General features: G+C 49.8%; 1 protein-coding gene across 1 annotated transcript in view; it reads left to right on the top strand.

Moving 5' to 3' along the window:
- Positions 1–13,786, top strand: part of LOC147717812 (uncharacterized) — a 363,057-nt gene that overhangs the window by 204,248 nt on the left and 145,023 nt on the right. The window contains exon 10 of the mRNA XM_086924599.1: positions 2,047–2,160. Coding sequence (XP_086780725.1) covers positions 2,047–2,160 — 114 coding nt within the window. The remainder of the gene's footprint in view (positions 1–2,046; positions 2,161–13,786) is intronic.

The raw sequence follows: 13,786 nt of genomic DNA, 5'->3' as shown, positions 1-13,786 counted from the left end.
ACTTCAATCTTTCTAAGAGAGTATCAGCTTCTCGATCTGTCTCGGACTTTAAAATGGCGACTGTCTGCCCTGAAATAATTAATGGCATTGATGCTAACGGCTAGCTGCCGCCTACAGACTGACTAATTCACTGCCTCATGCTTTCACTAATATGGAAGCTTGTCCCTTCATGGAAAGTTACGGCCAGTAACCTGCCGCCCACCAAATTCTTGTACCTCCCCGTACCAAGGACACGTTCCCAGCCGGCCGGCCCGATGTTGTGTCTTCGGAATGGAGAAAAATACAGTCTTTCGATAAGGGCCAGCCTGAGCCGGTTCTCTCCAAGCGAACAACACCTCGTAACTAAAACATTACATTTGACCTAGAAGCATCTCAAGCTGCCGGGGCAGAAAGAAAGATGGAGTCTCTCCCGTTTGAGGCCTACAAGGCCCGAAATAAGCATAACTCCATCGAAGGTATACTAACACTCTTACAAAAGGACGGATTATCACTAATACTAATGAATCTATCCCCTAATATAAGTTTATAAGCCCTGATCTAAGGAAAAGGGTACGGAATTATATCGACACGCCTTGTGAATAGGCTCTATTTACGGTTCTAATCCTTCCACTAGAATGATGGTAGACTGAAGTCACCTCCAATCACCTTCCCTCAAGGAGGGGCCGAAAAAGTCGGTCAGAACAGGGGCGCGCGTGGCCATTACATGTGCCGATCTGTGATCGGCACATGTGGTGGACGTACGCCGAGCGCTGGGTAAAGGCCCCGACGTACGCTCACTCCTTCGTGGTGGGGCCAGTCTCCTCCGGCGCGCGGACCGCGAGCACAGAAGCTGCGGTGCTGGCGGCCGGCCGAGAACTTCCAGGCAGAAGAAACCTACAGCGCAACATGCGCTGGTAACGGGCACACGGCGGGGAGCGGAGCGGGCGGAGAAGGCCTCGCTCCGGTCCCGTGCCGAAAGGGAAGCGCAGCGAACCCTGACGAGAAAAAGGCCCGAGGGGAAAAACACAATAATAAGCCTAAATAAGGCAAAGCATAAGCTACCAAGGCAACATTCACAAACAATAATAAAGCAAAATCATAAACTCTTAGGCATATATGCAATCATAAAACAAATCACATAAGTAGAGAGGCACTTATCTGGGCTGCGGAGCAGCAAAGAAAGAGAAGGCAGGATTAGTGTCTCTCTACTTTATATGCTTGTTCATGATGTGATTGGACGTTATATTGGAGGCTTGGTTCAAAGCCTCATGCATATTGTAGTTTTTTACATATGTAGTTTTACTTTCATTGGCTGCTGTGTTTTGCAGTAAAGAAATGAGAAACATAATCAGAAGCCTACGGTCCTGCTATAGAATTTAAAAAGGATCACCCCTTTGTTCCAAGTCAGTTAAAACACAGTGCTTGACAGCCAACAGCTCGTTGGTTAAAAACGAATAACTTACAAAAGTGCATTATCAGAAAATTAGAGCATAGTGAATATTGATTCTTCCCACTCTACGTTAGTGTCATTCAGAGATGGCAGGATAAACTAGTAACATGAACAATAGCAGCAAACTATTATGAAAACATAGAGCACTGTGAGCTAGAGGAACGTCTTTGGAAATGTTCCATGATTGTGGCCAAGCTGGAAAGATTTCATCTTGAACAGCAAGGACAACATCAATGGAAATAAACAAGCATGACTTTTCTTGATTGTATGAACAGTGATATGTTCAGGTGGAAGGCATCCATTTTGAGAAAAATGACAGCTAGCCCTAAATTCAGGCCTAGTTAACAATAGCAAAGAAAACAAACTTCTACAAGTCATCGAATTATCATTTCTAAGATATTAGAAACATACATGGTAGAGAAGAAATCTACATTATTCACACTGTTAATATTCCATATAAATATGGCTGTATGAAAACTCTAAGAGTGGTATTGATTAAATGTATATTTACATCTTCGAAAATGATCTCTGTTGTGTAGTAAACCAATGTCAGGATAGTTATGTTTATTTTAGATTTTACAAGACATTTAGTTTAATCTTTTCTATTTTCCTTCCAGCCCTCTCTGGTAAATTTACCTCCTCTCAGATGAAGACATTTCATGACAGCTCCCGCTGCCTGACCCTACCCGTCCTGTATAGGTATGAAGGTGCCGAGCTGCACGAGGAAGAGGGTAAGTAAAAAAATATTACACTTACATGTTGACTCGAGTTCAGCAGAACTGGAAAATTTACACAGTCTGTCACTGAAATTGTGAAAATCTGAATAAATCTAAGGACTACATTTACTCTAGTTCCCTCAAGAAGGCTATTTGGCTCCATTTAGCAGTGGGTGAAGGAGCAAAAAGGGGAAACTGAGTCTCAACTTGTGAGGGCTGAGGTTTTTTGCCTCCCATGTTCTAGGGACCACCTTACTATGGCTTTGAAAAATAAATTAAGAACAACCCCTTCAGCATTTGACTCTCAGTGGCAGTGACGTTGAGCAGTCTGAGGCTTCTCAGGAAGAAAGTGAAGGGGTGCTCGAGTCAAGAGCCGAGCAATCAATCAACAATCAAGTGACTGCTCAGCCCACTGATTATCTTTATGGAAAATAAAGTTCTTTATTTTACACTAGAACACCCTACTATATACTACCAGCAACAGGAAACCATGCCACTGTTTGGGCCGGTTTAGCTTGGCTTGTCTCAATTTCCCCCTACTCCCCACCCCTGTCTAGGCTCTCAAACTTTTTTAGTTTGTTCTCCCCTTCTATGGGGACTGCAGTAGTAGCGTGTATCTAGGTGAGGTGTAGTACAGTCAATCATAAGTACATGTGCGCTCAGTTTCTGCTCAGTGTTCTACCACTCTCGAGTGGAACATCGTTCCCATAGGTCAGCTAAGCTTTGCCTGCCCGGTTCTTCGAGAAGGCAATGCACATTCCGCTTACGTGTTGGTATTGCCGGCTGGCAGGAATTCTATTCTCTCACCTCAGATGCTGGGATCTCACATGGCAGTGCACCAGCTTCTGGTCTTTTGGCAGCAGGGGCAGGAGACGTCATTCATGGTAGGTAGTGGTCCCAACTGGACCGAAGGCTGGAGTATTTGGTTTCGGAGACATTGCGCTGGGCCCACGCCGCAGCAGACATGTGCTCACTGGAGCCCAAATGGGCCAGATTACATTGTTGGCCACAAACCGACTGGTCAGAACTGTAGTTGGTGCTGCCCTGATTGAGCCCGGTACAACTTCGTTAGCAAGAACCCCAGCATGGGCTAAATATATTGGCAGTTGAGGCCATGCCAGGGCCTATCACCACTTGAGTAGTTGCGACCATGTTCAAGCTGGCCATTGACTTGGCAGATGCAACCATGCACAAATCGATCACAACTTGAGCAGGTACAGCCACACATAGACCTCATCTTCCTCTTGGTAGCTATGGCCATGCGCAAGATGATCAAAGCACGTAGTCACAGCCCTAGCCGGGCTTCAAGAATCATAGTTGCAGAGTAGAATTTCCCAGCAGGAACTGATACAGAGAGTCTTCATTCACACTGACACTGGGATCAAACAGATCTTTATCCAGAAGCCTTCTCTTCTAGACGTACAACAAACATCGGCGATGTGCTGCACATTGCTCCTTCCTTGACAAACATTTTCCATGTAGGCTTGGCAGGCTCCTTCTCTCTCTCAGCAGGCAATTTAGGACGTGAATCAAGCTCCTCCATCAAGTCTTAGATGAGGTCTCCTCAGCTCTGGGAGACTGGCTGTCAGGCAGACACCAGCCGTGGTTATTCAGCAGTCCTCTAAGTACCCTGAAGAGTAATCCCATCCATGGTTATAGAGGTCATGGAACTGGGAAAACAAGAGTGGTCGTGGGGTATATTTTTATAAACAACTGACAGACAGGAGATATGGATCCACTGTCTGAAACTGTAGAACCAGTTTAAGGTAGTTATCCAGTATTGGGGTATCTTTCATAGATTCACATGCCTGAATCATTCCCCGTCGCCGAGGCGGGAGTCCCACGGTACATAAAAAAGCAGTGCCAAAAGTAAATTACAGTAGTAGGCTATATGAGAAAGGCCTGAGGCCTAGATTGTAGTAGCCTATCTACCTCATTATGCTAAAAAGACCAAAGTCTTTGTTCTAACCAATCAGCTCACAGCACCCTCTAGAACCCTCTCTACAGAGCCAGTTCTCCTCAGATTTTCACCGCACGTCGTGTGGAAGGGAGTCTCCCTGAGTGCCTACTCAGTTTTTCCCTTCAGGATGTCAGACAAGAAGGCCTTGTTCAGGCCTTGCAGAACATGCAATAAAAAGAGAGTCCTTGTTGATGACCAACATAAGGATTGTATTTATTGCCTTTATCCAAAACATGAGGCAAAAAGTTGTAAGATCTGCCGAACCTTCCCTGCCAAGACCTTAAGGGATAGGGAGGCCAGAGTCCTTTTATGGCTCAAATCCTCTTCTACTGATGATGAAGACAGAGCTTCAACCTCAAGTAAGAGAGCAAGATCGCAAGAGGATTATCCAAGTGAGGGGAGAAGACATGTTAAAACGTCCCACTCCACTTCAGGATCTTCACAGAGATCTCCATCATCTCTCCCTGAAGCCCCAGCTTTCAAGGAATCTACAAAGAAAACTGTGAGTAAGAACTCTTTTGTTGCCTCACCTGTCACTACCATCTCATCTTCTGCTCCTTCGTAGACGGCTATGATTTCCACCACAGCCATCACCTCTCCTATCCTGTCTACTAAAATCTCCATTGTAACTAAAAGAACTATTGTTGACGATCCGTCGACGACAGTCTCGTATTCAAAGAAGCACTCGTCGACGAAAACACCATCGAAACCCCCGTTGACGAAGTTATCTACGGTACCGTCGACGAGCGGCTCGACGACGAAGAAGCAAAGTCCGTCGACGATGAAGTCGACGACGAGTCCGTCGACGGTGGTCCCGTCGACGACGAGTCCGTCGATGGTGGTCCCGTCGACGTCGAGTCTGTCAACGTCGATTCTGTCGACGTCGATTCCGTCGTTCCGACAATGGTCCTGTCATTGACCCCTGCTAAGTCACCATTGTCTACGGTGTCAACAAGACCAATAGATGCTGCTTGAGCGAAGCCTCTAACCACAATACAGGCTTTTTCCACGCCAATTTCCTCAAAAACCTTTCAATTAATATTGAACCAGAGGCAAGAAGGTTCCTATATCTCGCCACTAACGCCCTCTCACCTCTTAGAGACTTATGCTCATGAAGAGGAGGATGATTTTGAGGATGATGACAATGAGGGAGCTTTTGGGGTACCTCGCCTTCGTTTGGAATTGGTCATAAAGTGCCAAGATGATGAAGAGTACGATGATTATTCTGAACAATACTATCAGGAGGACATTGTAGTGCCTCATCAGACTGAATACCGAAGGCGATCTCGTCCTTCAGACTCCAGCCATCTGCCACCAAGTTTAATTCAGGATTTACAGGAAATGCTGGCAGACTATAGACAACATTTTCCGCCACAGCAGGTCGTGCCTCCACCCCAACCTGCAGTTCCCGTTCCTCAACAGGAGGTTCCACCACCTAGGTCTCCGATCACGGAAACTCCACTACCTGATTTGCCTACTCAGACCCTGGATACTTCTTCGGATGAAGAAGTAGAGGAGGGCGAGTTACCAGAGAATCCTCTGTTGAATCCGTGGGACAGATACGTTATTCCCATGCCGTCTCCACCAACTCCACAACCTTCAGACTCACCACCTGAGGACATAGGTGGGTTCCATAATCTTATGCAACGAGCTGCAACTAGATGTAAACTACCGGTAACAGTGGAGCAAACTGAATGCTTTCTTCATGATTTTAAAGAGCAAACTAGGAAGGTGTCTAGAGCCATTCCAATGATAGTTTATATCTGGAAAGAAGGCATCAAAGTGATGAAAAATACCACGGATTGACAAAAAATATTGCACTCCTCTCGATAGCCCTTCATGCCTCACTGGACACCCACGGCTGGATTTGGTCATCTCACAGGTCGCACAGCAAAGATCAAAAAACCCAGCCACCCCCATCACTACACCACCAGATAAGGAGGGGCGTTGTTTGAACCTTATTGGTAAAACATTCTCCACCATGGCTGCTGCCTCGATCAGAGCTGCAAATGCTTTGGCGATCATAGGGCGCTATGATCGCCAAATGTGGTCCGACATGACTGGTATGATTAATCTACTCCCGGAAGATAACAAGGCAGGAGGCTCACAAAGTCTTAATGGAAGGGGAACGTGCAGCCGCAGAAACCATCGACTGCTCTTTGGATGTTGCAAATACAAACTTTAGACAACTCGCAAGAGCTGCAGTTCTCAGATGTCAGGGCTACCTAAAGGCTACTATCCGGCCTGAGGTCCAACTAAAGATCCTGGACATGGCTTATGATGGGGAGTCTCACTTTGGTAAACACATCGACGCAGCTCTCCAAGCGATCAAGACGGACACTGATACCGCAAGATCCCTAGGTTCATTACAGTACAAGCGAGGATCTTTTAGAGGTGCTACAGGACGTGGATACTCCTCTAGAGGAAGCTATTACCAGAAAGGCAAACAATATCAGCCTCAATACCGGCAGAATTATCATTCTTCTTATTGCCAGTCAGGAACAGCTAGTTTCTCTCGCCAAGGCGGACGAAAACGTGCAAACAATCAAGGTCGAAACACTCACAGAAAACAGTGAGATGAGCCGGGCGCCAACCTTACTTCCTTCCCTCCCTGTAGGCATGAAAATATCTGCCTTTCAAAAACAGTGGCAGCAGATTACATCCGACCAATGGGTGCTGGACCTAGTTCATCATGGACACACCCTGGAGTTTTTCACCAAGCCACCAATAACTCTGCCCATCGGTCCCCCTCCCCCTCGTCTTCAATTATTGTTCAAGGCAGTTCAATCAATGCTCCTCAAGAACACTATAGAACAAGTTACAATCCATCAGAGGCGGACAGGCTTCTATTCCCATATTTTCCTCATAAAGAAGAAATCAGGGGAATGGCGACCGATCTTGGACCTGCACAATCTCAACAGATATCTCAAGAAGCAGGGTTTCCGCATGGTCACTCTTTCGGAAATTCTAAGTTGCCTAAGCAAAGTAGATTTGATGGCTTCTTTGGACATGGAAGACACTTACTTCCACATCCCGATTCACCCAAAACATCGAAAGAATCTCCGTTTCACTGTGGCTGGTGCCCATTATCAGTTCAAAGTACTCCCATTTGGCCTCAAGTCGGCTCCAAGGATTTTTACAAAGTGCCTGGCCCCGGTGGTGGCAGCACTAGGTTCTTCAGGGATCCAGGTTTTCCCGTACTTGGACGACTGGATAGTGAAAGGTCCATCTAAGTGCAAAGTACGGAGCGAAATAGCAGCGTGTTGCAATCTCTTTGCATCCCTAGGTATCCCTATCAACAAAGACAGATCTCAATTGCTTCCGAAGAGAAACCTGCTTTTCCTAGGGGCTCATCTGGACACGATACAATGCAAGGCATTCTTGTCTCAAGAAAGGCAATTCCGTCTACAGACATTGGCCATAAAACTGTCAAAAAGAAAGTCACTTTCAGTTCCCCTGTTTGCTTCTCTTCTGGGAATGTGTTCGTCGGCCATAAATCTCCTTCCACTGGCACGCCTCAAAATGCGTCCTCTGCAGGAGGAGCTACATCTCCAGTGGCAACAAGCGACAGGTTCCTCCGAGGACATCATCAAAGTCACCCCACGCATGGTAGATGCTCTTCAATGGTGGACGCAACTACACAATCTAAAACAAGCACTCACATTCTTGCAAACTCCTCCGGACTTCGTTCTAACGACAGATGCGTCCATGGAGGGCTGGGGAGGTCATCTCCAGGACTTGCAAGTGCAGGGCAAATGGTCCAAGAAATACAAACAATGCACCATCAACAGTCTATAGTTGAGAGCCATCTTTCTATCCCTACAAGCGTTCCTTCCCAGAATCGCAGTCTTCAGTCCTGGTCCGAACGGACAATACCACCAGCATGTTTTATATAAACAAGCAGGGAGGAATAAGGTCAGCTACGCTCTCAAAGGAGGCTCAGGAGTTATGGCAATGGCTGACACTTCACAAAAAAACTCTCAAGACGGAACATGTCATGGGCCTCCAGAATAGCCTAGCAGACAAACTCAGCAGATCCTTGTCGGATTGCCACTTGTGGAGAAGTGTGGCTCACTGGTTAGAGGAGGCATACCCTGAAGCAGAGGTCAGACCCGGGACCAGGGTTCAATTCCCGACGCGGCAGGGTCTTGAGCCCAATTGCCTACGGACTCGATAATTCTCGCTTCGGTGCCCACTCTGAGCACGAGTTCACACTATGCAGCTCTGGGCAATAAGCTTGCTTAATCTCCACAACGGCCCCCCGCGGTGGGGTGCCTGGCTTTCACCTTGGGGATGCCCAGTACGGGTTATCTCACAGGGAAAAGCCAGGACGGGTTCCCAATGCAAGCGCCGAGATGCCCTAGGGTAAGTCGAACACACATACATACATACATACATACGAGTGGGAGCTGGACAACACTCAATTGATCAAGGTGTTTCGGATTTGGGGCCAACCAACGTTGGACTTGTTTGCAACCCAACAGAACAAGAAATGCCGGTATTACGCCAGCAAATACCATCAACCGGGATCAAGAGGGAATGCCCTGTCCATGCGATGGTCAGGGATTTATGCCTACGCCTTTCCTCCGATTCCGTTGATTCCGCGAGTGTTGCGCAAAATGAAACTGGAGAGCTGCTGTCTCTGATTGCTGCCATCTCTGATTGCTCCCAGATGGCCTCGTCAGTATTGGTTTCAGGAGCTCATGTTGCTATCGCAGGAGCCTCCAATCAGACTTCTCCCATCTACTGTCACGCAGCGGGGTTCAGATACTTCACCCAGACCCTCAATCTCTGAAATTGCACGCATGGCTCCTAACTTCTTAGAGTTTCAACACCTCCAAATCCCTCAGGATTGCCGGGATATCTTAAAGAAAGCACAAGCCCAGAGCACATTAAAGACTTATCGTCTCAAATGGAAGCGATTCTGCTCCTGATGTACTTCTAATGCTTTACAGCCTATTGAAGCTCCAATAGAAAAGATTCTTCCTTATCTCTTACAATTGGCTCGTTCTGGTCTTTCTTTCTCTTCGATAAAGGTCCATCTAGCGGCTCTATCCAGGTTCAGGAAGGTGGCTGACATTCCCTCACTATGTTCTTCGTCACTGATAAAACAGTTCATGAGAGGTCTTTTCCAGACTTTTCCTCCGGTTAAACCTTCACCACCGGAATGGGAACTCAACACGGTCTGCTCACAACTGATGAAGCATCCGTTCAAGCCGATTCACAAAGCCGACCTCAAATACCTAACATGGAAAGTCGCCTTGCTCTTCGCCCTAACTTCTGCCAGAAGAGTGGGAGAAATTGAAGCTTTCACTATAAAGTAATCTTTCTTACATTTCTCTCAAGAGTATGTCACTCTTCGAACCAAACCAACGTTCTTGCAGAGGCCGCCGCACCCCCACGAAGGGGTGGGGAGGCTCAAGGGCCGGCGCCTTAATCCACGCCGAGCCCCAGTGGAAGAACCGGTTCTGGGCGCCCAGAAGCGGCAGGAAGGCTCAACACCTCGCAGGGGAACATCCTGTTGGCACCAAGGAACCCCCAGCCAATAGGGGGGACAGCATGGTACAAACCCCCCAATGGGGGGCCAGCTGCACGGAACGGATGAGCAGAAGGGGGGGATATAAGCCACCGCTCCCCCCAGATAGCTCCCAATTTTCGTGGAGCGGGGGGAAGCGGCGTACCTGAATTTTTGCAAGTACCTTTTTCTTACTACGAGGCGAAGCTTTGCAAATGGAGACGGAATGAAAGCCCGAATCTGTTGCCAGAGAAGAATGAAGAGGCGAAACCCCTGCATGGCTTGTAAGGGTTTGTGAACATGAAGAAAGCGAGGGAGGTGCGCCCGCTAATACCCCCCACAAATTTCCGCGGCTGGAACCCTCAAGATGCTGACTACCTTTGTTGAGGCCTGGCAGTCTGCCGTATTGAAGATGGTAGGAGATCTCCCCAAGCTCCACGATGGCGGCAGAAGAGGAGTGCCGCAGCGAGGCCCAGCCGGTGGCAGAAATGGCGAGCTTCTCGTTTCAGGGGAGCGCCCGAAGACCGTCGACGAAGGAGGTATGGAGTGACCCCTGACCAGAGAGCCTAGTCCGAGGATCGAAGGACAAGGCAGAGGGGACCGGCGCGGCCAATAGGCGCGCAACATAAGAGAAGCAAGAGGCTTGCAGTGCCATCAACGATCCGGCAAAGGAGTCGACGACGAAGTGCACCCTCACCCCCCCCCCCCCCTCCCTCCCCCCTCCCAGGCCGGGGTGGAAGAGGCTCCCTGCTTCGGTAAAGATCCAGGCGGAGCGGAGTAGCGGTGGTGGCGAGGTAAAGTGGTGAGGGGGGGTTAAGCGCTAGCAGCAGGCCCGGTGGTCTGTCCAGGCGGGCACCAAGGGTGAACGAAAAGCAGATGCCTAGCCGCGCAACAGTCCGGCCTGCGCAGGGATCCCTCAAGAATCTTCCGTAGCCCGGAAAAATCTGGGCGGGAAGTTGGGGGGCAGTAGAACGTCGCAGGAGTCCTACACGGAGGCGGAGCAGAGGCGTCAAGATGGCTCAAGGTGCGGAATGCGCAAGGCTGAAACATGCCGCACCCTGCAAATCACAGTTGCACCCTGCAAACCGGCGACCAGACGAGGTACCCAGCTACAAGAAACGGAGCCGCCGGCTGAGGGAACAGAAGTCGCCTCGCCTACCGCCGGGGGAAAAAAAAAAAAAAAAAAAGATGGTGACGAGGAAGGAGAAATCTAGGAGAGGAAGGCCATGGCTTAAAGAACGGCTACCAGCCCCCAGGCGTCGGGGGAAGAGGGAGCGCCGGGACAAGACAACAGGCCGGGCAAGGTAAGGGACCAGACAAAAGGAGGGTGCGAAGGCTATTAAAATACATTACACCCTATTTCTTTCAGTGGTATAAGGGTGCCTGCTCGCGGCGGTCGGCGCACAAAGGAGGGGTCGAGAAGTCACGACAACGAGGGGGGGAATATAGCCGGAAATGAACGCCCCGTGGGCTGGCTAGGCATTCCCCCCCCCAAAGCAAAGGGCATAAGGGCTTAGAGCAGATGTGGCACAAGGCGGAGTGGAAGGGCCAGAGCTCCCAACTTTGGAATCCACCCAGGATAAACGAGATAGAAAAGGACCCATCACGTAAGGAGAGATTAGGAGATCTTCGCCGCGAAAGGGGGCTTTTAAGCAGCAGGCGAGCAGCGCAGGAAGAACTTAAAATGAGGAAAGTGCCCCGGGTAGCTTTGTGCTAATTAATACTGGTCGTACACATCTAAGGAAAAAGCCTAACTGCTGATGCGCATGCACGGCAGGCTGGGAATTCCGTCAGGTAGCATGAACGACCGAGGGAGCGGGGTCTCAAATAAAGCTGAAAGATGTGTAGCTAATGGTCCAGATAGAGCATTCCGTTTACAAACAGCCAGTATGAGGCGGCGGATGCGAGGACCGCATTGTACTAGAAGAATCTCAATGCCTATGAAGAGCTAGATCGTATAGACCGTCATGACGATAAAGAAGTGGAAGGATGCATTAATTAAACGTTAAGAGAACAGAAGTGAACAGGGGCAGTAAAACAACACGCCAACCTGTTACCTGCAAACGGAAGAGGGAAGTTGAAAGAGCAGTGTCGATCGCATATAGCACCACGACATAAATAAAGCAAGGCAGGAGTTGCATCTAAAAGCATTGAAGGTGAATATAGACGAGGCGCTGCACCCCCCGAAGGAGGGTGAGCATCATGGGATGGCACCATACAAAGGCGCCATTACCCTCCCCCCCTCCTTCCTCTCTCTCCCACCCTCAGAGTGGGATACTGGTTCGGGGCGCTTTGAAGCGGCCAGAAACCAAGGGGAGATTCGCGCCTCCTCGCCAAAGGAAGGAGAATGCACAGTGGCGCTAAATGGGCGTCCAATGGACAGGGAGTGCCGTGGTGAAAAAACCATTCAGTCACTGTCGCCACTACAGACTAACGGCGACCTAGTGCTAGGGCAAAGGACACCAGATTGAGAGCACATTTGCGTACGACACCACAGGCGCTTCAGGGGTTTATTTCCAGAATGCCGGCAATGTTAAATGGTTTAAAACAGTCAATACGCCCCTCATCCCCAAATACGTTATTTAAATACGCAAGAGAATGACGTATCAAAAAGCAAGCATGGCCTAGATTGAATAGCCGAGTTTGGCGTACTTCAGCATGAAAGGCCTTGGTAACTACGATATTCCGTCAGTTGAAGGCCCCCGTAGTTTGATGCCCTATTTGCTCAGGTGCGCATGCGCAGAATATGCTCACGCAAAAAAAAAAAGACATGCTCGGGAGACCTAGATCTCCCAGCTCCCACTCGCATGCCACTCAGCAAACGAGAGTCTGGAGAATAAGCGAAGGTATAGAAATAAACAAAATGATCACGCGTGAGATGGCACAGAAATGAAAGGCTGTGGGGAGCGGCAATGACGAAGACGAAACAGTAATACAACAGCGAGATGATAAGACGCACAGTGCAAGCTCTGTGGCAGGTTGCGGTCACAGGCACACTGAGCAATACCTACATCTGTATACGTAGGGAAATGCGGAAACGCAAGCACCGACGGTGCCAAGCAGCACCTTGCCCGGCATTCTCTGGCGCCTGCCTAAGCAGCAAGCAGATGTCACATAGGAAGCGGGGACCAGAGGGGCGGTGCCAGCAAGCAGCTGACAACAGACCCAGGGCGGGCCCGCAAAAAGGTGACAGTGATACAATGGCATTACAGCAGAAGGAGTAAGTATTACGCGGTGTGCTGCTTGTCAGATGCATGGGGGTACCCCCAGCGGGCGAAGGGCCAATTTTGCAAAGATCCAGATAGGAGCAACCGAAGCAAACTCCAAGGTGCAGCTACTGTAGACCACACTGCCTGCAGTCAGGACCGCTCACCTTGGGATGCCGCACGGCAGAGTGAGTGGCGAGGCGGGTCACCTTGGGATGCCGCACGGCAGGGTGGCATGAGCAGGGCGCGGCCTAATAAGGCCACAGGAAGGAGCCCAGGCAGTGGGCAAGTTTGAGCATACCATAAACCACAATCCAGCTTCGACAAGGAGGCTCAAAACATCCTGTGATTTTGGGCAAATCACGTAGTCTCCCGGGCCAAAAGGAAGGACTGTTGAGCGGGGTGCGAGTGACCCCGAGCGCAGATCCTGGGCCCACCCCAGTGTGGGTATGGGGGCCGGCCTCACAAATAAAGGGAAAGAAGCACAAGGCCGTCTCAGAATATGGTTGGCGGTGTTCACCTTGGGTTTCCTCTGGTCGCCTAGAACCATTCGGCCACGTCCGAGCCTAGCCGGCGGACGAAAGAAGGAGAGTCAGTGAAGAGCCGTCCGGTGACGCAATTGCGCATGTGAGCCACAATAATCATGGAAGCAGGGGGGAGCCGCAGGAAGACGTGCGCCTCCCTGCGGCGTGGTGGGAATTGTTACAACGGATGGCTAAGGAGACACACCAACAGGGCAGTGTGTAGAAGTAGGCCACTCATTCTGGGATGCCGCATGGCAGGGTGAGGTGGCCGGGCCAACGAGGGGAGTAGCGAACGGAGACGGCGCTCGCGGCCCAGACCCGGCCGGACGGCAGGGCACATAAAGGTAGCGAGTTGGGGGCCTAACTCCTTGGAGAAGCTACCCCTCCCTACACGCAAAGGGCGTGGGTGACCAGCCAAATGGCGGTCCCTGAGGTA

This window comes from Lissotriton vulgaris, chromosome 5, assembly GCF_964263255.1.
Source record: "Lissotriton vulgaris chromosome 5, aLisVul1.2, whole genome shotgun sequence".
NCBI classification, from domain to species: Eukaryota; Metazoa; Chordata; class Amphibia; order Caudata; family Salamandridae; genus Lissotriton; species Lissotriton vulgaris.
The sequence above is the reverse complement of the archived record's forward strand: the minus strand, read 5'-3'. Positions and strand labels throughout refer to the sequence as shown.